At 44.2% G+C, this 25,432-nt stretch overlaps 2 protein-coding genes across 6 annotated transcripts in view; one reads left to right on the top strand and one right to left on the bottom strand.

Moving 5' to 3' along the window:
- Nucleotides 1-2,935, bottom strand: part of LOC146561779 (rap1 GTPase-GDP dissociation stimulator 1-B) — a 28,450-nt gene extending 25,515 nt beyond the window's left edge. For 2 of the 5 annotated variants that reach the window (XR_014888014.1, XM_085243082.1), the window contains exon 1: nucleotides 2,739-2,935. Coding sequence is in view for 2 of the 5 variants with exons in the window: in XM_085243082.1 (XP_085099208.1) it covers nucleotides 2,739-2,751 (13 nt within the window). In the remaining 3 variants the exon portion in view is untranslated. The remainder of the gene's footprint in view (nucleotides 1-2,738) is intronic. The other 3 variants (XR_014888013.1, XR_014888012.1, XM_085243081.1) reach the window with 2 other exon arrangements.
- Nucleotides 2,936-18,755: 15,820 nt separating this feature from the next.
- Nucleotides 18,756-22,366, top strand: chchd1 (coiled-coil-helix-coiled-coil-helix domain containing 1). Its single transcript, XM_085243084.1, has 3 exons — nucleotides 18,756-19,084; nucleotides 19,563-19,681; nucleotides 21,640-22,366. The coding sequence occupies exons 1-3, from the start codon at nucleotides 18,946-18,948 to the stop codon at nucleotides 21,748-21,750; spliced, it is 369 nt and encodes a 122-aa protein (XP_085099210.1). The 5' UTR covers nucleotides 18,756-18,945; the 3' UTR covers nucleotides 21,751-22,366.
- Nucleotides 22,367-25,432: the final 3,066 nt, after the last annotated feature.

The raw sequence follows: 25,432 nt of genomic DNA on the forward strand, positions 1-25,432 counted from the left end.
CGAGATTGCCGACGTCATTATCCGACAATTAAAAATGTTTTTCCTATTTTCTTCTACAAGTCTTGGCAGCGCTCTTACGGGTATTGTAGCTGATATGATGCTCCACCACATGCAGAACGTATATGAAGAAGCTGCTGGAGACCAGAGCTACTACCACTAAAAACCACACTAGAGTCCTGCCAACAACACAACTTCTTCAAGAAATCATCAGCTGAAAGTCTAACGAGGTCAGAAAGAAAAGCGTCTGGACTTCTTTCAGCTGCATGAAGACGGGACTGGGACTCTCCACCAATTGACTCTTAGAACTGAAGAAGCTTCTTGGATGAGAGGTGAAACGTCTTCAAGCAACTTAAAGAAGTCCAGAAACTTTCCAAGCTCCTTAGACTACGATGACCTGGATGACTGAGAACCTTCGCAGACATCAGCTGAAAGGTTAACAAGAACTGGGGACAAATGTTTAATTACATCAAATATCAGGAGTGAAAATCCTCCTTATTTTTAGAGTGTTTTATAGAGCTTTGTGGACTGGTGCCAGCTGAACTACCTCCAGATCAACGCCAGTAAAACCAAGGAACTGGTGGTAGACTTCCGCAGGCACAAGCATTCTCCACTGCAACCACTGAACATCCAAGGTATGGACATTGAGGCTGTGGACAGCTACAGGTACCTTGGTGTTCATCTGAACAATAGACTGGACTGGACTCATAACTCAGACGCCCTCTACAGGAAAGGGCAGAGCAGGTTGTACCTGCTGCGGAGACTCAGGTCGTTTGGAGTGGAGGGCCCACTCCTGAAGACCTTCTATGACTCTGTTGTGGCTTCTGCTATCTTTTATGGCGTGGTCTGCTGGGGCGGCAGCATCTCTGCTGGGGACAGGAAGAGACTGAACAGGGTGATCCGAAGGGCCAGCTCTGTTCTAGGATGCCCTCTGGACCCAGTGGAGGTGGTGAGTGACAGGAGAACGGCGGCTAAGCTGTCATCCCTGTTGGACAACATCTCCCACCCCATGCAGCAGACTGTGACAGCACTGAGCAGCTCCTTCAGTGGGAGACTGCGGCACCCACGGTGTGGGACGGAGAGATTTCGCAGGTCTTTCCTCCTCACTGCTGTCAGACTCCATAATAAAGACTTTAACTGATCAAGCACACACATCCATACATGTGCAATAATCTTTTCTGTCATCGTTGTATTTTTACTCAGTTGTATATAGTATTTGTATTCTATTTTTATCTTATTGTATATTTATTTTATTTTATTCTACTGTATATAGTATTTTATTTTATTCTATTCTGTACAGTTGTGTACTGTATTTATTCTTATTGTATTCTAATTTTTGCGTCATAACTTTTGCACTGTCCACTCCTGCTGTGACAAAACAAATTTCCCACGTGTGGGACTAATAAAGCTTATCTTATCTTATCTTATCTTATCTTATCTACTATTTGCCAAATTCAGCTGAACTCCCACAACAAAATTATATTTCTCCTAATCCTGATCTTGTACAATATATAATACGACTTACATGATACTTTTTTTCCTCTTTTACCCACCAATAAACAAAGTCTTGGTTAAACTTAAACCTTTAAATAAGTATAAAGGAAACAGCAGATTTTTCAGGAGCCGTCCAACACTGATGTTTCTGATGTGGTTGGATAAAGTCTGAACAGTTTACACGTGCCAGCAAAGGGCTGTGCACGCTTGCACATTTCTTCAACCAGAGGCACGGAGCATAACTCAATAACAAAGCTAAAGAGCTTCTTAAACACATACAGTCCATTTCAGTCAGACGCACACACAGAGTGCAGATGGTAATCACCTCGGCTAATCCCTATAAAGTCGATTGAAAATAGCCCGGGTGGAGGGGGCTAGGAAACGGATACACACACTTGTATGTCACGATCTAGCCCTCGTGTCCTTCTGCATGTGTAAAGACACTTATAGACTCTTCTGTGCTGAGCACTTGTTACTACAAGCCCCATTCAGCCAGTCGCACACACATTCATACAACCACTTTCTTCTATAGCGTTCATCCACACACACTCAGACGAATGAAGCGCAGGCAACTCGGCATCTTGCCCAAGGATATTTTGACATGCAGACTGCAGTAGCCAGGGAATCGATCCATCAACCTTTGGATTGGTGGACAACCAGCTGAGCAGTCAGGGCGGCACTGTGTGCATGCGTCTGTGTTAAAGCACAGGCCAACAATTTCCTAGTCAGTCTCACAATGTAATGCCAAGAAGTCCCCAGGGTGCCTATATACAAACGTGACTGCATGCATGGACACAATAACAGCAACAACTGGGAAATCCAATCCCATCAGTCCGTCCGCCACTAAATCCTGTCACTGTGATGCTCGTTGTGTTTATTCCACTGTTAGACTCCGCGGTACATTTTGGATAGTACTGGTATTATGATGGTATCTATGAGCAATGAGGACGCAAAGAAATGGTTCATGCCTCAGAGCAGCAGTCAGCAACGCCACAGACCGGAGAAGCCGCTGCACAGACGAGGCTGGTTGTTTGATTGTGTGGCTCAGCTGGTAAGTTTATGTCCATCCACCCCTGAACTGCACAGTGCTGCAATCTTACTGGCCGGTGGCACAAACAACTCACTGTTGCTGGTCTGCAGAGTGGCGCAACAGCACAGTGCACCACGCCGGCTGCAAATCGTTTGACCTTTTATACAGAGCAAGAAAGGATAGAAGCATCACACACACAGAGGCTGTAGCTACTCACCAGTGTCTGTCATGGCTGCTGGCTAACTGCCTTCGCCTGCTTGCTAGCACTGAGTGCGCGTCTGTGTGCAGAGAGGCCGCCCTCCCTGATTCAGTCAGGTGTGTCCCGCCTCTCACTCTGCCTGCTTCCCTGTCCTTGCTCTTCCTCCACTAATCCTATTACCTAACTCTCCTTTTCGTTTGCCTCGCTTCACGCTGCCCTTCTCTGCTCCCACTGCGCGTGCGTCGTGTGTTCATTCTTTCTGCCTGACAAATTCAAAGTACAGGTGGTGAAAGAAAAGCTACAAACGAACAATATAACAAGCAAATCACGGTGATATTTACATATTTGATGTTTTTAAAAATATATTTCACTGCTATATATTATTGTATGTATATTTTTATCATATAAAACAAGGGACTAGTTTAGAGACTGATGGTGTAAACATGATATCACATAGAAAAGACTGACAATATCTGCGGAGTTTTTACAAATGAAATACAAATATTTCTCTTTAAATGTTTTGGGAAAACAGGCTATAACTTAAGTGCGTGTCTGTGTGCATTGCCCTTTCTGATTTTTTCTCTTTTTGCATATTTCAGATGGTCAACTTTTAATATTTGACATAAAGAACTCTTGTAAACACAAAATGCAGCGTGTGATAAAAAGGTTATCCAAACCTTCCTGACCTCGTGTGTAAAACAAAAACAAAAGCTGATTGCCCTCGAATAAATGTGTTTGTCACTCTTCATGGCAAAAAAGAAATTTGTAATAACTGGCAATGAGACTTTTTCATCACTGTACAGGAATTTTTGGCCCACTGTTCTTTACAGACGTGTTTTAGTTCACCCACTCTGGAAGGTTTGCCTGGTTAAATCATGCTTCAGTCTGATTTGTGTCCAGACTTTGACTACGCCATCCCAAATCCTCTTTTTGAGCCATTCAGAGGTGGACTTGCTGCTGTGTTTCAGATCGATCACGCTGAATAGCCCAGTGTGTTAAAGATTCATTGTCATATGCACACTAAAGAAACATGTTTCCCCCCAAATTCTTCCTTTGCTGTCTGTAACAAATACCCAAGAGGAGAAAAAACACTTATACAATAGATAAATACAATAAATGATTTAAAAACAATAGAAATAATCATAAAGGATTATACTAAATACAACAAAAAGGGGGGGGGGGCAAAAAATACACATGCATATACATATATAATCCTCCCTTTGTTATGCTGCAATAGATGTAGGCTGCCGGGGGATTCCCATGATGCATTGAGTTTTTCCTTTCCAGTCACCTTTCTCACTCACTATGTATTAACAGACCTCTCTGCATTGAATCATATCTGTTATTAACCTCTGTCTCTCTTCCACAGCATGTCTTTATCCTGTCTTCCTTCTCTCACCCCAACCGGTCGCAGCAGATGGCCGCCCCTCCCTGAGCCTGGTTCTGCCGGAGGTTTCTTCCTGTTAAAAGGGAGTTTTTCCTTCCCACTGTCGCCAAAGTGCTTGCTCATAGGGGGTCATATGATTGTTGGGTTTTTCTCTGTATCTATGAAGCGCCTTGAGGCGACTTTTGTTGTGATTTGGCGCTATATAAATAAAATTGAATTGAATTGAATTGAATTGAATATATATGTATCACCTGGATCACCAGTTGAGAAAAAAAAGAGAAAACAAGCATAAAAACCATCGCGATAATCTATGTGTATATATATATCTATGTGGTAAATGGCCTGTATTTGTATAGCGCTTTACACATCCAGTCATCCACACACTGGTGATGGCAGCTACATTAGCCACCCTGGGGCGCACTGACAGAGGCGAGGCTGCCGGACACTGGCGCCACCGGGTCCTCTGACCACCACCAGTAGGCAACGGGTGAAGTATCTCGCCCAAGGACACAACGACCGAGACTGTCGGAGCCAAGGCTCGAACCGGCAACCTCCGATTACAAGGCGAACACCCAACTCTTGAGCCACGATCGCCCGATAGCATTGTGCAGCACGTAAGAGCGACAGCGCATAGTGTGCTTTGAGGTAGCAGCCAAGAAAGGTGTAGTTTGTGTCTGTGAGCACCCGTGTGTACACCTGTGAGCATGAGCACGCTTGTATTCAAAAGGTTCCTTCATGTAACGATCTGCTAGAGGGTGTGGGGGGTGTTGTGGAAGTTTTCCATTAAATAAAGCCTGCAGACGAGCGGTAGCTAACATTCTTTAATCAAACACACAAAGAACAGACAACCAAGCTTGATGAAGTCCCTGCATGACCGCGGGGCAGACGGTCAGCAGAGTCTGAGCCCAGCATGGCTCTCAGTTAAATACCTTCTCCAGGAACAAAAGGCAGGACACAGCTGTTTCACACCTTAAGGTTCACACTCCCTTGCTGCCTCCCAGAGTCCTCGAAGACACAAAAGACTCTTCCTGTGGAGTCGTCTGCTTCCCCCAACTTCCTTACTGGACCCCCCACCATTTGTCTTACTGTATGAGTGTGAGACATGTTAAAATCCAGTGGCACCAAGGTATCATACAATAAAATAATGTGATTAATACATAAGTAAAAGAAATTCCTATACAGAGGCCATAGCCCCGTCCCCCAGGGCATGAAGCAGGTATGGAGGAGATCCAGGCTCCAGACATCCAGAGGCCCCCAGAGCATGAAAGTCCAAGGAAGACCAACGGAGGGGCAACCACGCCACTCTCCTGGAAAGAGCTGAGGAGAGGCCCGGGCGAGGGGTCACCCAGCACCCACGGAGCAGAAGCCAGAGGGGGTTGCAGTGACGTGCCCCTGAGCTCCACCGGCAGCCAGCTGTGCCAGAGGGGACTGAGCCGCAGGCCCAGAGGCCGAGGGCACCCCACCCCCCAAAGGGGCCCGACCGAGCCAAAGGCGCCAGGCCCCGACAAGCAGCCACCGGGAGCCGGTGCATACCTGAGTACCCAGGCGCGGACACCAAGAACCACCAAAGCACCGATGTCTGAGGGCGTCAGCCACCGGCAGGGAGAGTGGGGAGACCAGACCATATAGACACAGACATGCCTCCCCTGCACCCTGGTGACACACCTGCACCCCAAGGCCCTGCATGTGTGGGTGATTGTGGTGGAGCGGGAAGAGGGAGACAGGTGGGGGTTAGGCAAGTGGCCCCTCCCTGGGGCCAGCTCCCCCTACTGACCCCAGTAGGCACCCCCGCTCTCTGGAACCCACCAAGACCAGGGGGCCCAGGCTCATCTGGACCGGGGTCCACAGAAGCACCGCCCAGCCCCACAGAATCTGGAGCAGCCCACCCGACCCCACCACAGAGAAAACTGTACCCACCCCATCATCCACTCATCTCCCAGACTACCCAAGACAATAGACACCCAGGTTAAGTTCATTATCCTCTTCTCCTATATCTCTCCCCCACTCTCACTCTCTGGGGGAGAGTTTACATTTCGAATGCTTCAGCTTCAGGAACTGTACTGGAATCTGTGCTGCTGCAGGAACTAAAACAGGGAAGACTTAGGCTCTGTTCACACTGCAGGCGAAAGCGCATCAAATCAGATTTTTTGACCCTATGCGACCCATCTATCCGATCATGGTGTGACAGTGTGAACGGCACAAATCCGATATTTTCAAATCCGATCTGGGTCACTTTCATATGTGGTGCTGAATCCGATACATATCTGATGTTTCAGAAAGCAACTGCTGTTTGATGGTCATGTCGCATTAAATCCGTCTTTTACGTCACCGACACAAGACAGACGCCAACTATCAGCGCCGGAGAAGACATCGTGAACGCTTCCTGGCCATCCGGTGTAGATGTCAGTGAAACTGTTGGGAAGACAACGTTGGAGAAACGTGAACATTTTATTTGTTCTGTATAATCTGCAGAGTCTGACAGAAATCTGCAGCTATCCTTTGAAGCACCGCTCCTCTCTAAAACAGCAATAAGGATCATTATTAGGTTATTTACATTATTAAGTCACATTAAATCCGTCTTTTACGTCACTGACACAAGACAGACGCCAATTATCAGCGCCGGAGAAGACAAACGAGAAAGCATGGTGGCGGAAACTGGAGACGGAGCGAGTCAAGGGCCACTCACTGGTTCTGACTCCATGTCCATATATACCTCTGCACCGAGGTAGCAGCCACTGCTCCAAACAAGGCCACTGTTAAAGCACGGGCTCTCTGTTTTCTCAGTGTCCTTCTTTCTCTAATGAATTTGTCAAAATTCTGTCGGTTACGACTGTGCACAAATTGATAGATTCCTGCAACAACACCTACCAGCTCTGTAGCCGCCATTTTTACTTCCGTAAACAGAGCACGTTGTGTGTGACGTCTTCTTTTGCGCATGCGGGCCGCTTTGAGGACCGTGAACCGTTCACACTAGAGCGCGTTTGCTGTCACATTTTATTTGTAGTGTGAGCAACATGACAAAAAAAATCGGATTTGATCAAAAATTGGAATTGAGCATAAAGACCTGCAGTGTGAACGTAGCCTAAGAGGCATGGCTGTGAGGATTGCCTGTTCCTGTCTATAAAGCTTAGTTTGGTTCAAAGCTGGTACAAAGGATTGTGCGTATAAGGTAATGTCCTCTGCTACCTGTTGAGTGGGCATCTGTAATCCTGACTAATGGTCAGCAGCACTTATTAGTTTTATCAGTTTCATAAAATATACTATACTAATGATTTACAACTCTGATTAATTGAATGAGTTACTATTGTCAAATACCACTGCTGCTAATAACAATGAAAATAAATAATGATGATAATAATCATGTATCAGAAGTAAAGGACCTGTCAAGACTGCGGGCAGCAGATCATGTAGAGTGCAGAGTGAGGGCAGGAAATGAACTTAACGAAAAGTGAACCATTTAATGATTCTAAAACAGTACAAAGATAAGAAAACCAATCAAAAATGAGAAACTAAAGAGAAAACCTGAACTGAAAAAACTGTAGAGGCTGGGAAACTCTGGGAACACAGATCCTGAGCGACACAGGGATAGAGGAACAGACGCTCTCACAGAGGAAACATTATATACATGTGACTAGAGTCACTAACGAAGTGGAGACATATGGGAACGCAACAAGAATATTTATTTATTATTTATGCATTTATTACTCTTCTAATGAATTCTACCCGTGTCCACCAGGGCTGGGGAGTGACCTGCAGTTTCACGCTCCTTCCACCGGATGGCGCCAGAGAGTACTTTAGCTCAGTCCTACCACTTTTTTTCCTTTTAGCTGTAATACCCTCTTTTGCACACACGGCGTCACACTCTAACAAATAAAGACCCGTGTGTACCACTTCTTCCTTTTTTCTCAGTTCTGTGGTACAGTGAGTTGAATCATTCGCCACAACTAATACAAAGCCATATCTCCATGCACGCTGGTGATTAGTGATGTGCCATACCACTGATCTCCTTTCTGATCCGATACCGAGTAAAATTCAGGATGGTATCGATGACACTGATCCGATACCGATACTTTGTGCAAAAACTTAATGTGTTATTGTATTTCAGATTATAGCTTCGTAATGATTGCAGGACATCAGACTGCTTGTTCTTATTGTTTAATTATGAAGAATTATCATATAGAAATAAAGAACCTGAAGCTGTGTGTCGATGCTATTTGAACACACATATGTTGTCATTTAACATGTAGATACTTACCTGGACGCTTCAACAAAAACCTTCAACATTCACACTTTCCCTCGTTCACAGCAGTGCTGTGCCACACTACACATTTTGGTATCGATCCAGTACCAAGTAAATACAGGGCCAGTACTGTCGATGTGACTCAGGCAGCTAAATGGGGGAGAGTAGTGTGCCACGATTAATGAGACGAATTCTCAACTAGCAAATTGTGAAACATTTTAAACAGAAACTGGGTTTTTGGAGACCTGGAATGTTTTTGTGTCTTTCAGCACACAAAAAGCTTTGGACATTTTTCATAGTGCATGTTGGAGGTTTATTTTTCCCAAAGACATAATTAACACAGTTCAGCGGGCTACACACTGAAGGATAAAAGCAATGTATCGATCCGATACCAATACTAGTGTTGGTATCGATACTATCGATATTGATCCGCACATCTCTGGAGAAATCGGTTCAAGCTGACGCGCTCAGAAGGCACCTCCATTAAAAGCAGTGGGCCCATGGGCACTTTAGGACTTTCCATTTGGTTCTCACACTCAGGGCAGGGCGTGCACCATCGGAAAATCCGCCTGGAAAGTTATTTCCTGGTAGATTGTTAGCACCAACAACTGGGTATTTTCCTCTTGCGTGAGAGTATCACCATCAATTTTCATCACTTGGTCAAAGGCTGAGTGTAATATGTCATCACGAGACTGCTCTAGAGGAAAAGTGAAAGTGAAGGAGTGAATTACTGCAGCTGTTTCAGCGTCACATGCAGCTGAGTGCAGCAAAGTTGCTACACACTCCTATAGGTCGGGAATGCATCAAAACACACTGCCCCAACAGGTGATTAAACCCTGGCCAATGCTTTGCCAGAATTAAGGGACGCATTAGGCAGGCGCTAACTGCAGCTGTAACTCTACACGTTTGAGTTTCACAAACACGGTCAGTTCTGTACTCAGGTAAGGATCTCTCCTAGTGGTGAGACAGTTAATTAAACTCAGGTGAGCAGGAACAAAGGATGGGAAGCAAAAAAGAAAGGATCACCTCTGCAAGACAAGGGCGTGGTTCGCTGCACACTCTCACACAGACAGAGAGGGAGAGAGCAAGAGGAGAAGAGACAGAAGGGCAGAGGAGCTTTGCAACACAGTCCTCTTTGGTAACATCTGGTGGCCACAAATATGAAGAGCAGTTTGAATGTGAGTGTATCACTGAAAGCCCTGGCAGCCAAAGCCTACTGCAACATGACTAAGAGAGGATACACCTTTCTTTTTATACATTTTTTTTTAGAAATTGCTCCATTTTAAACCAACATTAAGACAAGACAGACAATACACTAACTAAGAATAGTACAATATATACATATATATACATACATACATACATAAGTCACTCATAAATAAATAGCTGGAAAAGAAACGTGTAGTTGTAGCAGCAAACAGTGTGTTAAGTGGATGCGTTGTACAGGGAGATGGCCACAGGCAGGAATGATTTCCTGTGTCGTTCAGTGGTGCTTTTCGGTAATCTCAGTCACTACGGACGATACCTACAACCACGATTACCGACACTAACAAGCTGATCTACAATACGGCAGCAGTGATCAGTGAGATGCTTGGCTACAAGTTGAACAGCGACAAGGGGCAGTACCCTCCATGGAGAAGGAGGCTAGAGGGCAAGATCAAAGTAGCACGGAGGGAGGTTAGCCAACTAACGGAGTTGCAGAAAGGTGCGACAAAGAAGGTGCATAAGAAATACAGCAAGCTGTCCATACCTGAGGCCTTGGAAACTGCCAAGCAAAGACTCACAGCCTTGGCCAGCCGCTTGAGGAGGTACACCAGAGAGATAGAAGGCAGGAGAATAAACCAGCTGTTCTCCACAGAACCAGCAAAGGTGTACTCTCAGTGGCAAGGGAACAATAAGAGAACAGCACCACCAAGGCTGGAGACGGAGCAATACTGGAAGAGCATATGGGAGAAGGATGCAACCCATAACGGCAATGCTCGGTGGCTAGGGGATCTGAGGGCTGACCACAGCGACCTCCCTGAACAGGGTCCAGTAACCATCACAGTGGCAGATATCCAAGAAAGGGTCTCCAGTATGAAGAGTTGGACAGCACCAGGGCCCGACATGGTTCACGCCTACTGGCTGAAGAAGCTGACTGCACTCCACGAGCGTCTGGCAGCACAAATGAACCAGCTGCTAGTTAACGAGAGACACCCGGAATGGCTAACCGAAGGCCGGACGGTCCTGATCCCCAAGGACCCCAAGAAGGGACCGGTCCCCTCCAACTACCGACCAATAACCTGCCTCAGTACTACATGGAAGCTCCTGTCAGGCATCATATCGGCTAAGATGAACAGGCACATGGGTCAATACATGAGCGGGACACAGAAAGGAATTGGCAAGAATACCAGAGGCGCAAAACACCAGCTACTGGTAGACAGAACAATCAGCCGAGACTGCAAGACCAGACTGACCAACCTGTGCACTGCCTGGATTGATTACAAGAAGGCCTATGACTCAATGCCCCACAGCTGGATACTGGAATGCCTAGAATTGTACAAGATCAATGGGACCCTAAGAGCCTTCATCAGGAACTCAATGGGGATGTGGCGTACAACACTAGAGGCCAACTCCAAGCCCATAGCACAAGTCACCATCAAGTGCGGGATCTACCAAGGAGATGCTCTGTCCCCACTGCTGTTCTGCATAGGCCTGAACCCCCTCAGTGAGATCATTAACAAGACTGGCTACGGATACCGACTACAGAACGGAGCAGTTGTCAGCCACCTCCTGTACATGGATGACATCAAGCTGTATGCCAAGAGTGAACGAGACATCGATTCACTGATCCACACTACCAGGCTATACAGCAATGACATTGGAATGTCGTTCGGACTGGAGAAGTGTAGTCGGATGGTAACAAAGAGAGGGAAGGTAGTCAGAACTGAGGGGATTGAACTACCAGAAGGCAACATTGCAGACATAGAGGACAGTTACAAGTACCTGGGGATCCCGCAGGCAAATGGGAACCATGAAGAGGCCGCTAGAAAAGCTGCAACCACCAAGTACCTGCAGAGGGTCAGGCAAGTCCTGAGGAGTCAGCTGAATGGTAAGAACAAGATCCGGGCCATGAACACGTACGCCCTGCCCATGATCAGGTACCCTGCTGGGGTAATAGGCTGGCCAAAGGAGGAGATAGAAGCCACTGACATAAAGACAAGAAAGCTCCTTACCATGCATGGAGGGTTTCACCCCAAGTCCAGCACCCTGAGGCTGTACGCTAAGCGGAAGGAAGGGGGCCGGGGACTGGTGAGTGTCAGCACCACAGTCCAGGATGAGACAACGAACATCCAAGAATACATTGGGAAGATGGCCCCAACTGACCGAGTGCTCAGTGAATACCTCAGGCAGCAGAAACCCAAGAAAGAGGAGGGAGACGAGGAACCATCATGGAAGGACAGGCCCCTGCACGGTATGTACCACCGGCAGATAGAGGAGGTGGCTGACATCCAGAAATCCTACCAGTGGCTGGACAAAGCTGGACTGAAAGACAGCACAGAGGCACTAATCATGGCAGCACAAGAACAAGCTCTGAGTACAAGATCCATAGAGGCTGGGGTCTATCACACCAGGCAAGACCGATGTAGCGGTCCCGAATGACAGCAACATCAGGAAGAAGGAACACGAGAAGCTGGAGAAATACCAAGGGCTCAGAGAAGAGCTCGAGAGGATGTGGAGGGTGAAGGTAACGGTGGTCCCCGTGGTAATCGGAGCACTAGGTGCGGTGACTCCAAAGCTAGGCGAGTGGCTCCAGCAGATCCCGGGAATAACATCGGAGATCTCTGTCCAGAAGAGCGCAGTCCTGGGAACAGCTAAGATACTGCGCAGGACCCTCAAGCTCCCAGGCCTCTGGTAGAGGACCCGAGCTTGAAGGATAAACCGCCCGCAGGGGCGTGCTGGGTGTTTTATATATATATATAAAAACACCCAGCACGCCCCTGCTGAAAATATATATATATATATATATATATATATATATAGAGAGAGAGAGAGAGAGAGAGAGAGAGATAGATAGATAGATAGATAGATAGATAGATAGATAGATAGATAGATAGATAGATAGATAGATAGATAGATAGATAGATAGATACCAAAACAGATAAAAGATTACGTTTACTTATGAACAGGTGGAAGGTCATCACTGCTTCCATGTCCCATTATGTCGCATACTGGTTCGCTATCTCTTTCACCAAATCACCACCTAAACACACATCAGATCGTGACAATGATTCACAAGTCAGCTGAACCAAGCCTTGACACAATGCTTCTGAAGCTCAGCCTCAGCTTCAAACAGGTCATGACTATAACCTAGGTACTCCCAAGGTTTAGTATATTGTTGTGAAGTTGGAAAATGATCCTGGAAAAATTGTGAATAATATAAAGTTCGAATAATTGTCACATTGTGGTGTGATCTTGACCCGATTTTCACCAAAGTTAAATCAGCTCCAGCTGGTATTGGTATCTTGAAAAAAAAAAGTGGTCTGCTAACAGACAGACAGACAACCAAACTGAAGTGAATACATGCTCCAGCCCTTTGGGGGGAAATTACACTGACAGAATGTGTTGAAACATGTTCTGAAGTGTGTGAGCCGACGGGGAGTTAACAGGAAAGAGTTTCACCAGGGGTTTAAAGAGTGGATTTACCAGTTTTTTAACTAATGAGTAAAGTGTGTGTGTTTTCAAAATGAAATTGTAGTTTTTGTGAAAGTTTTAAAAGATTATCTAAAATACAGAAAGCAGTTTGAACGCACACTTTCCTTTAACGAGTCAGGGTTCATCTCTGATAGTGATGAACAAAGAATTATTTAGCTGTCTCTTTGTTGTTCTGAGATATTCCTCCTGCCCTCTCGTTCACACGTTCCGCTCGCAGCTATTTTCAGACAGAGAGCTTCAAAAGGCTGAAGAGTGGAGTCTGAGTACAGCCAGTCCTGCAGCTAAGGTGACATTTCAGATTATGTCTCATGATTTCCTCATATATTTTTACAGTATGACTGTATGGGTGTGTTATTTACTCTGAAAGCTGTTGTTACAAAGCTGGCACATGATACCACGCACCGTACCAGTGTTATTTGTGCCGATGCCGCCTCCCTCAGACAACAGCAGATGTTAAGACTTGTCCTGCATTCTCTCTGAACACCATGTAGACATAGACCAAGTAGAAGAGAAGCCGAGCACATACTGAGGATCGAGGAAGGCGAGGCAGAATGAGACCAAATGACTGTAGTGATGGACATCTACTTCGCCACCTTAAAAATGTTCTTCAGATTAAATTAATGTATCTTAGTGATGTGCACTCCACTTATAATCTGACATTCCTTTAGTTTTTTTTCAACGCGAGGGGTCTTGAGTACTCCATTAGGCAAAATCTGTGTTTCTATTCTGTAAAGGGCAAGTAGATGACAGCATGTTAATTTCAGCAACGCATATCGGTTGAACATTAAGATTTGACATCAGAACATTTTCACTTACAACACAAATATTTAATTCAATTTCAGGGCAAGTGGAATAAGACCGTACAGCCACCCAAGATTTAGTCTGATTGACCCAAAACCAACAATAATAATAACAAGAAAAACAGGAAAGTGATATGCTGATTAAACCTGCATTAATTGTTCTGTGTAGACAAGAAAATAGAGAAGCACAGAAAGCCTCTAGTGTGGATGCAGATCACCTGATTGAGTGGCGTGATGTTCTGGGCTGAACTCCACAGACTTACGGAGCGTGCTCGGAACATCAATAAAATACCGTAGACTGTCCAGGTCTTGTTTGCAGTCCTCCAGAGTGCTGAAGTCGAATAAAGTATGGCTAAAATCCTTATTTTTCTTATCTTCACAGGTGTCAAACTGGCAGAGAAAATTAGTGACCCATAGGGCAAAGGAATAAAACAGTCTTATCAAACTTTCTTTGAACTTTGTTGAACAGTTTTAACTGAAATTAAGCTGCAAGTCTCTACCAGCTTTGCACATCCACAGATTGTAATTTTCACCCATTCTTCTTTCCAAACTAGGTCCACTTTACTCTTTTTTTGGATGATAGATTGAACAGTGCTCTTTGAGATGTTTGCTTTTGTTTTTATAACTTCTCCACACTTTCATCCCTGACCCCCTTAGATGTGTTCCTCAGTCTTGGTGGTGGTGCTGTTTGTTTACTAATGTTCTCTCACAAACATCTGAGGCCTTCACAGATCAGCTGGATTCATACTGGGTATCAAAGGAAGCTTAATAAATAATCACATCACATCTGTCAAACTTTTATTTGTAAAACATTTTAAACTCCCTGTAGTATTTTCCTTCCACTTCACAATTCCACAGTACTTTGTGTTGGTTTATCATGATATCCTAAACAAATACAGGTGTGTGGTAGTAATATGACTAAATGTGAGTTTTCTCCTTGGAAAGCTCCCATGGACGCCTGGGTTTTGTGACCTCCTGGATGAATCATCAGTGCAATCTTGGAGTAATTTGGTTTGGGAAGGTTCTCTTCTGTTCCAGGTTTTCTCCATTTGTGGACAGAGCTGGACTGAGTAACTGTTGGGAATCACTTTTATCTTTAAGGCTAATATCTCATAATTAGCACCACATATTTGTATTTATACTTCTTCTCTAAGGACTTTGGGGGGAAGGGTATGTCTCACTATTGAAAGCACCAGAAGGTAAACGTGATTGCAAATTGCTTGGTTGGCCTTACAAACACTGACAGCTGACCATTCCTTGATTTTCATTAGATTACCCAGTTAAATCTCTTAACGCAGCTGACTCATTCCTGGCCTTTGCGGTGAGCTCGCGCTCCAACAGAGTATAGTGTGGAAGAAATGGGGAAATGGTGGAGCTGTAAAATTGAGAATAAATGCAGCAAAGTGTGTCAGATGAACCGACGTGTTAGAAGTCAGGGCTGCAGCAGCAGCTGCACCATCAACTGTAGCAGCAACAACAAGGCTCACAGGAGGCTGCTGTTACTAGCACCAGCTGTGCAGAAGCACCCATGGTCCCAACAAAAGTGTGAGGAGGATACAGAGGAAGGTGAAATTAATGTTGTGAAAAATAAATGGAGGGAAACAATTATGAGTGGAAAGATTCGGGTAAAATGAATGTCTACTTTGACCAAGAACCATTCCTAATAGCTATAGCATGGCTTAGAAAGATATCCTATCCCAACAACTGACAATCAAACAAAATTAAATCTTTTAGCCTGCTTCAGTTTGTCAGACAGGTTCTGCTTAAGGGATTTCTTGATTCAGCAGGTGTGGCAGTACTCACACCTGAAACTGATCTGAGCTTTCCAAAATATATTGTTATTTAAAGAAATTCAGAATTTAACAAGGTTAGGCACTTTGTCACATGGGCGGGTAGATGGATAGCGTTTTTCCTTCAATAAATGAAACCATCATCAAAAAGAGTCTGCATTTTGTATTTACTAGGGTTCAGAGATGGGCAGTAATAATAATAATAATAATAATAATAGATTTTATTTATGAGCGCCTTTCAAGTCACCCAAGGACACTTTACAATAGGATAAAACACTTAGTAAAACAATGGCAGAATAAGAACAATAAAACAAAAGCACAAGATAAAATGAACAAACAGTGGATTCACAGTGAATATGCAGATTTGAACAGATGAGCTTTGAGTTGGGATTTAAACTGGGAGAGAACCAGTGTTTCTTATTTCAGGGGGCAGAGAATTCCACAGCCTGGGAGCAGAGCAGCTGTAAGCTCTGCTTCCCACGGTGGTGAGGCGGAAGGAAGGTACAGCAAGCTGGATAGAAGAAGAAGAACGAAGTGAACGGGCAGAACAGGTGGTGGTTAACAGGTCAGAAAGGTAAGGAGGAGCGAGGTTATGAATGGCCTTGAAGGTGAGCAGAAGAAGTCTGAAAATTATCCGGAATTTCACAGGGAGCCAGTGAAGTTCCTGAAGAACAGGTGATGTGCTGGTAGGAGGGGTTCTGGTGATAATGCGAGCAGCAGAGTTCTGAACCAGTTGAAGCTGATGGAGGGATTTTTGGGGGAGACCATGCAGAAGAGAATTGCAGTAGTCAATACGGGAGGTAACAAGACTGTGTACAAGAATGGACGTAGACTGGGTGGAAAGAGAAGGAAGCAATCTGTTAATGTTACGTAGATGGAAGTAGGCAGAACGGGTGAGATTACTGATGGGAGATTTATAGGAAAGCGAACTGTCTAGGATGACACCAAGGCTCTTAACCTGAGGAGAAGGGAAAACTGTGGAGTGATGGTGAGTGAGAAATGGTTCGCCTTCAAAAGGCTGGATTTGGTGCCAATAAGGAGGATCTCAGTTTTATCCTCATTGAGCTTTAGAAAATTAAAAAACCAGGATTTTAACTCGGATAGACATTCTGTAAGGGAAGAAGGTGGGAGGGAGGAATCAGGTTTGCAAGAGAGATATAACTGGGTGTCATCAGCAAAACAGTGAAACTGAAGATCAAATTTGCGGAAGATGGTACCTAGAGGGAGGATGTATATTATAAAGAGAAGAGGGCCTAAAACTGAGCCTTGGGGTACACCAGAGGTGACGGGGAATAGACGAGAGCGGAATGATCTTAGTTGAATAAACTGGGAGCGGTCGAGGAGATATGATTGAAACCAGGCGAGGGGTGTGTCAGAGATGCCGAGAGAGGAAAGTCTGCTTAGAAGGACAGAGTGAGAAATGGTGTCAAAGGCTGAGCTCAGATCTAAAAGGACGAGAATGGCGTTACTGTAATCCGATTACTTTTTTCAAGTAACAAGTAAAGTAAGGGATTACTGCAAAAACGGTAATTAGATTACCGTTACTTTCCCATAGGAACGCTGCGTTACTGCGTTACTAAAACCATGATTTATTTTGCGAGAACGTCTCATGACAGTGACGTAAGCGAGTGCAACGTTCGTGACAACAGCTGTGTGCAGATCAACAATGGATCATATATCAAGTGTGGGAGAGAGTATGAGCGTGCAGCGTTTAAAGCGTGGAAGTACTGACCTTACTTTGAGTTTGATTCCATAAAAAGTGACAAAAACATTAGTGTCCGCTGTGCGTGGGAAGAAAACTTCTTTTTACAGCGAAAAAACCCCTAAACTTCCAACAAGCACCGAGTAGCTACGACGTAATGGGAAACTCACAGAGAAACTCGCGGATTCTTCCACTGACCGCGGCACACCTGCACCAGGGTAAACCTCCGCCTACCCCACTCCTGCTTTACAGGTGAAAATAGAGCAACAGGACCGCTGAGTCTTTGACTTTATTTATTTTCTGCTGTGTTTTACTTGCATCTATTTGAAAGACTGAGTGTAAACACAAAAAATATTTTATTTTATGTGCTGGAATGTGCAGAAAATAGGTTTAAATGTTAAACTAATTTCTTCCAGTCAGAGAGTGTTGCATATAATTACATTTTTGCTTGATGCTAGAATTTTATCATTTCACTTCTTCATTGGTTTCAGTATTAGAGGAGTTAGACCCTGATGTATCTTCCTGGAATGGTGAAGCTATTTTCTGGAAAACTAACTCAACATATCTCCAGTAATAGAAAACTTGTATATTTTATATTATTGATTATTATCGAGTATAATTATTCTCATCTCATTGAAAGTAATATTTGTGTTATTTTTTGATTTTTATAAAGATTTGTATCAAGCCGATGCTACCACTGAGTATCCTTTTATTGTTGGCTTTGGACCATGCCATTATAATGCCATCAGTCTGTTCATTCATAACTGTAAATTTAGCAACAAGAACCCTGTCCTATTTTTTACATTAATGAAGCTCTATTGCTGGCTGCATCAACCAGAAAGCTGTGAAAACAACTTGAATTGTGTAAGAAACTGCAGTTTTTATTTAAAATCTCCTGCTGTGTATTTACTTATTTATGAAAACATTATTACTGTCTTATTTCATTATATTCTCTGACTCTTAATGCTATTGCTGTGAGTCCCTGGCTTGTCTTTTAAACGTTTTTGTGTTCTTGTAACTTGTTTTCCTTCAATTATTTAAAAAAACGTTTGCAAATGATGTCACGCCACACGTACACATTACGACACCGACTCTGCAATAGAGAAGAAGAAACAACAGAACATGTTTTAGTGCATCGTCAGAAATATGATGCTGTAAAAAAGACAATGATCCAAAAGCTTGGTGATGTGAACGTGAAGCTGGACTTGGTTGATTTATTTCGTAAGAACTGGAGAAGTGAGAGTTATCAGGCCATAGTTTGTTTTTAAGGCAGACTCGTTTGTTTGGGAGGATTTGATTTTTTATCTTTATTTTTTGACATTTCGGTCCACACTCCACGCCAGTTGGTGGCGGTAATGCAGCGTTTTGCTGCAATGCTAATATATGCCAATAATAATATAAAGCAGAAGAAGACCTTTACGACAATTAATTTCTTTCTACGGTAAAACATGGCGCCGCGCAGCTAAGCTTGGTGAGGTAATGAAGCACCGAGACAAACACTGAGAGCTTTTCTTCTGCTTTTTCATTCTCAAAGTTTCAAAATATTTCCTCGGCGAGGCAGCAGCTCCCCGTGGAGCTGAGGCACAGTGAGGGGAGGACTTTCACACTACGATGGCCACGCAGGGAGGCATCGTGTTCCAGGAGAAGGTCAGCAGACTGCTCCGCGGACAGAACGGAAAACCAGTGCTCAAACCCAACAGGGCTCTGGTTCTGAAAGACGCTGTAGCGAACCGAAAACCCAAGAAAGGGGGTAAGAACATAAAGACATGAATACATCAGCGCGGCAGGATTAACGGACCGAGAGGGCTGACTGCAGAAGGCCCACCACAGGCTGACTACATGCAGCGTAGTTCAGTGCTGATGGTAGCAGCAGGGTGGAGCTTGGGGCTGTGCTCCACTCAAATTGAACTAAATGCTGCAAAAGTGACCGGATACTGATGTGGTAGAAGAATAGAAGAGCAATATTAATTGACAGATGTCTCCGCCTTTAGATGATTTAAAACGTCAGTTTGATCTGCAGGATGTTTCAGATCAATCACAAATAGACATTTTATTCATTTATTAAACGTTTTTCTCAAAGAACTACAACAGAGTTACGTTTCTGTGTTTATACACAAGTATCTGGATTTACTTTACACTTGTAGTTGCCTGTAGAAGTCCAGTTAAATGATTTATTATGAATGACTCAAGTTGGATTAATGTGTAAACACGAATGTCTTTCTCCACAGAGGCCTCTTGTATCACTGAAATGTCAGTCCTGATGGCCTGTTGGAAGCAGAACAACTTTGTGGACACTCTGTGCTCTAATGAGATTAACAGCTTTTATATGTGTGTGGAAAAGGCTCAGGTATGTCCATGCTCTGCAGAATTCAGTGAAACATGCCCATGCATTAACTGTGACTCTAGCAGTACAGAAAAACTAAGAATGGGGATGGAGAAGAGTGTTACTGTTATTTTAGAGTAACACAAATGGAAAATAAATTATGCATCATATGCAAATTATGTATCCTCGTGTGATCTTGATGTACAACTTACCTTAACCAAGTGGCAGAAAACAACCATTCCTAACAGATATACACTACCAGTCAAACGTTTGGAACCACCTTCTCATGTAATGGTTTTTCTTTATTTTTCCTCATTTCTACATTGTAGATACAAACTGAAGGCATCAAATATATGAAGCAAGATACACAGGATTATGTAGCAAAGAAAAAAAAAGATAACTAAATAAATGGATAGAAATATGTTTCATATTTTAGATTCCTCAAAGCAGCCACACTTTGCTTTGTTGACAGGGCTGCAAACCCTCGGCCTTCTCTCAGTGAGCGTCATGATGTTGTCACCTGACATGGTCACCTCACAGGTGAGCCTGTCAGCGTTCATTTGTGGAGTTTCTTGCCTTCTTATTGCTGTTGGGACCATCAGTTGTGTTGTGCAGGGCAGGTTGGTAAATAGTTGACAGCCCTATTTGACAGATCCAATCAGCTAATAAAGAGAAACAACAGCCCATCATGACTTTAAGAACTGAAGGTCAGTCAGTCCTAAAAATGGCTAAAACTGACTGTGTGCAGTGCAGTCACAATACCATCAAACACTACAACAAAACAGGCTCACATGAGGACCGTCCCAGAGTCCCCTCTGCTGCTGAGGATACATTCATCCGAGTCACCAGCCTCAGAAATCACAAGTTAACAGCTCCTCAGGTTAGAGCCCAGATAGATGCCACACAGAGCTCCAGTAGCAGACACATCTCACCATCAACTGTTCAGAGACGGTGTGAATCAGGCCTTTATGGTCAAATAGCTGCAGAGAAACCACGACTAAGGAGAAGCAACAAGCAGAAGAGATTTGTTTGGGCCAAGAAACACAAGCAACGGACATTAGACCAGTGGACATCTGTGCTTTGGTCTGATGGTCCACTGCGGTCTGCATGCATGGTTCCCACCGTGACCATGGAGGAGGAGGTGTGATGGTGTGGGGGTACTTTGCTGGTGACACTGTTGGGGATTTATTCAGAATTCTGAACCAGCGTGGCTCACAGCATCCTGCAGACACATCCCATCCAGTTTGCACTTAGTTGGACCATCATTTATTTTTCAACAGCACAATGACCCCAAACACACCTCCAGGCTGTGTGAGGGCTATTGGTCCAAGAAGGAGAGTGATGGAGTGCTGCACCAGGTGCCCTGGCCTCCACAGTCAGCTGACCTAAACCCAGTGGCGATGGTTTGGGATGAAGGCAAACAGGCCGACAAGTGCTCAGCATCTCTGGGAACTCCTTCAAGACTGTTGGAAAACCATTCCAGGTGACGACCTCGTGAAACCCACGGAGAGAAGGCCAAGAGTGTGCAAAGCATTAATCGAAGCAAAGGGGGGATTTGGAAGAATCTACAGTATAAAAAAAGTTGAATTATTTCACATTTTTGTGTTTACTACATAATTCCAAATGTGTCCATTCATACTTCTGATGCCTTCAGTGAGAATCTACAATGTAAATAGTTATGAAAATAAAGAAAAAACATTCGACCTTTGACTGGTGGTTTACATCAGTTTTCTGTGTTTTGACATTGAGCTGAGAGTTCGGTTACTTTATAGAAGGTACAGTTACATTTCAGTGAACCGGCCAGCTCAGCAGCAGCCCTGGGAGACTAGAAGCACACACCTGTGCTTCTTCCTCATTATTCTTTCTAAACTCTGAACTCCTGCAAAATGTTGGGCTGAAAGTGGGCAGAAGTGTCCTTGTTGTAGTTTAGAAACATTACTCTCATAAACACATCTGTAATAAATCTTCTTCTTCCTTCGTAGGCTGATGCGAAGAATAAAGCTGGACAGAGCAACATCCAGGGAGGACGTCTGCCACCAAAGCAAGCCACGGCGCTTCTGAAGAGATATCCCAACCTGTGCAAAGAGATCTGATACACAAACATTTTAATGCTCTTCTTGTACAGCTTTGGACTAGGACGCTCTCGGAGATTAATTTGGATTATGTCCTGGTGTGTCGAGCTGCCAGTTGCCAAACAAATAATGAAATAAAACAAATGAGTGGAATATTGAAAAGGGTGATTGTTGCTTTTACCCATTACTGTAAGGTTCCTTCATACCTCTGACTGGTAGTTTGTAATGTGCACTTGTGTTCTTGTCTTATTTTAAAACAAGTTTTAAAATATAAAGGAACTGTTTCATGTCCTGAATTGAAACTCTTTTTTTTTTTTTTTTTTTTTTTTTTTTTTTTTTATTAAGGTTTCAAAAGCAGGCATTCACAGTCTGTACATCATGTAAGCATACTTCTTGCTTAGGTTATCTGCCTTAGATACCAAAATAGTATTTTAATTTACATCCAAGTCATAAAGAGAGAATATTTACAACTATAGAAGCAATTGAAACAATCACATAATCCGAAATAAGAAAACAAACAAAACAAAAAAAACAAAACAAAAACGGATGTGTTGGTAGGGGGTGATCCTATAAATATATGCTCTCATACATCACAGTTATTGGTTTGTAAAAATAAAATCTGGCCTGTGAGGCGTGATATATTTGACCCAGTTTTCCCAGTATGATGTAAATTTCTCCAGCTTGTGGTTAACAGAAGCTGTTATCTTTTCCATGTTATAGATTTCCATTGTGATTTCCATCCATGTACTTACAGTGGGGCAAAAAAGTATTTAGTCAGCCACCGATTGTGCAAGTTCCCCCACTTAAAATGATGACAGAGGTCAGTAATTTGCACCAGAGGTACACTTCAACTGTGAGAGACAGAATGTGAAAAAAAATCCATGAATCCACATGGTAGGATTTGTAAAGAATTTATTCGTAAATCAGGGTGGAAAATAAGTATTTGGTCACCTCAAACAAGGAAAATCTCTGGCTCTCACAGACCTGTAACGTCTTCTGTAAGAAGCTTTTCTGTCCCCCACTCGTTACCTGTATGAATGGCACCTGTTTGAACTCATCATCTGTATAAAAGACACCTGTCCACAGCCTCAAACAGTCAGACTCCAAACTCCGCCATGGCCAAGACCAAAGAGCTTTCGAAGGACACCAGGAAAAGTATTGTAGACCTGCACCAGACTGCGAAGAGTGAATCTACAATAGGCAAGCAGCTTGGTGTGAAAAAATCAACTGTGGGAGCAATCATCAGAAAATGGAAGACATACAAGACCACTGATAATCTCCCTCGATCTGGGGCTCCACGCAAGATCTCATCCCGTGGGGTCAAAATGATCATGAGAACGGTGAGCAAAGATCCCAGAAGCACACGGGGGGACCTGGTGAATGACCTGCAGAGAGCTGGGACCAAAGTAACAAAGGTCACCATCAGTAACACACTACAACGGCAGGGAATCAAATCCCGCAGTGCCAGACGTGTTCCGCTGGCTGAAGCCAGTGCATGTCCAGGCCCGTCTGAAGTTTGCCAGAGAGCACATGGATGATACAGCAGAGGATTGGGAGAATGTCATGTGGTCAGATGAAACCAAAGTAGAACTTTTTGGTATAAACTCAACTCGTCGTGTTTGGAGGAAGAAGAATACTGAGTTGCATCCCAAGAACACCATACCTACTGTGAAGCATGGGGGTGGAAACATCATGCTATGGGGCTGTTTTTCTGCCAAGGGGACAGGACGACTGATCCGTGTTAAGGACAGAATGAATGGGGCCATGTATCGTGAGATTTTGAGCCAAAACCTCCTTCCATCAGTGAGAACTTTGAAGATGAAACGAGGCTGGGTCTTCCAACATGACAATGATCCAAAACACACCGCCCGGGCAACAAAGGAGTGGCTCCGTAAGAAGCATTTGAAAGTCCTGGAGTGGCCTAGCCAGTCTCCAGACCTCAACCCCATAGAAAATCTGTGGTGGGAGTTGAAAGTCCGTGTTGCTCGGCGACAGCCCCAAAACATCACTGCTCTCGAGAAGATCTGCATGGAGGAATGGGCTAAAATACCAGCTACTGTGTGTGCAAACCTGGTAAAGACCTATAGTAAACGTTTGACCTCTGTTATTGCCAACAAAGGTTATGTTACAAAGTATTGAGTTGTATTTTTGTTATTGACCAAATACTTATTTTCCACCCTGATTTACCAATAAATTCTTTACAAATCCTACCAAATTCAAATTCAAATTTTATTTGTCACACACACACAACCATACACAGTATGACATGGGGGTGAAATGCTTGTAGCTGTACAATGCCCGACCATTAAATGACAGAAGAAAAGTTTTACAATATTTACAATTTACTACAAAAGTTTACAAATTAACTTAGGAATTTACAGTAAAGAATGTGCAAATAGCAGAAGAGATTATAAAGATAAGGATTATAAATTATAGGAATTATAGGATTATAGGAAATGTGTGGTGGTGCGTGTGGTGATGTGTGGGAGAGTCCAGTCCTACACCTGGTTCAGGCCCCGAATAGCCTGGGGGAAGAAGCTCCTCCTCATTCTCTCTGTTTTGGCCTTAAGGGAGCGGAAGCGCTTCCCAGACCTCAACAGTGAGAAGAGTCCATTGTTGGGATGGGAGAGGTCCATCATAATCTTCCTAGCTTTGGACTTGCACCGCTTGGTGTAGATGGACAGCAGGTCAGGGAGCTCTGATTGAATGATGCGTTCTGCCGAGCGCACCACCCTTTGCAGATCTCGTCTGTCCTGCTTGGTGCTGTTCCCAAACCAGGTGCAGATGTTTGACGTCAGGACGCTCTCGATGGTGCAGGAGTAGAAGTTCTTGAGCACCTTCAGTGGCAGATGGAAGTCTCTAAGTCTTCTGAGGAAGAAGAGACGCTGACGGGCTTTCTTAACCAGGGTGTTGATGTGACAGGACCATGACAGGTCCTGAGTGATGTGGACACCCAGGTATCGGAAACTGTCCAGTCTCTCCACTGGCGTGCCACTGATGATGAGGGGTTTGTAATTCCTCGCCTGCTTTGTAGTGAAGTCCACGATCAGCTCCTTAGTCTTGCTGATGTTTAGGAGGAGGTTATTCTCCTGGCACCAGGTCTCCAGGTTCCTAATCTCCTCCAGGTAGGCCCACAACAGCAGTGTCGTCAGCAAACTTGACAATGGAGGTGGTGTCGGATGTGGCTACACAGTCATAAGTGTACAGTGAGTACAGCAGGGGGCTTAAAACACAGCCCTGAGGCACTCCAGTGCTGAGTGAGATGGAGGGGGAGACTTGTTTTCCTACCCTCACTGATTGGGGTCTGTCTGTGAGGAAGTTGAGGATCCACTGACACAGTGATGAGCTGAGTCCTAGATCCGTCAACTTGGTGAAAAGCTTAGAGGGGATTATTGTGTTGAATGCTGAACTGTAGTCCACGAACAGCATCCTAACATAATTCCCTCTGCCAGTGTCCAGGTGACTCAGGGATGTGTGGAGCAGGTGAGATATGGCATCGTCTGTGGAACGATTAGTCCGGTAAGCAAACTGAAGTGAGTCAATGGTGGGAGGAAGTGAAGAAGTGATGTGATCTCTCATCAGTCTTTCAAAACACTTCATCACAATTGAAGTCAGTGCTACTGGACGGTAGTCATTGTGGCAAGCGGGCTGTTGTTTCTTTGGAACAGGGACAATAATGGACCGTTTGAAGCACGTGGGAACC

Source organism: Mchenga conophoros, linkage group LG13, assembly GCF_057382185.1.
Source record: "Mchenga conophoros isolate Kocher_MC1m ecotype Shallow Benthic linkage group LG13, M_conophoros_male_GT1.1, whole genome shotgun sequence".
NCBI classification, from domain to species: Eukaryota; Metazoa; Chordata; class Actinopteri; order Cichliformes; family Cichlidae; genus Mchenga; species Mchenga conophoros.

Excerpts from the sequence above, each read along its gene's own strand:
- chchd1 (XM_085243084.1), top strand. The coding sequence starts at position 18,946 with ATGGCCACGCAGGGAGGCATCGTGTTCCAGGAGAAGGTCAGCAGACTG. Across the intron at positions 19,085-19,562 it reads CCGAAAACCCAAGAAAGGGG|AGGCCTCTTGTATCACTGAA; the intron begins GTAAGAACATAA and ends CTTTCTCCACAG. Across the intron at positions 19,682-21,639 it reads TGTGTGTGGAAAAGGCTCAG|GCTGATGCGAAGAATAAAGC; the intron begins GTATGTCCATGC and ends CTTCCTTCGTAG.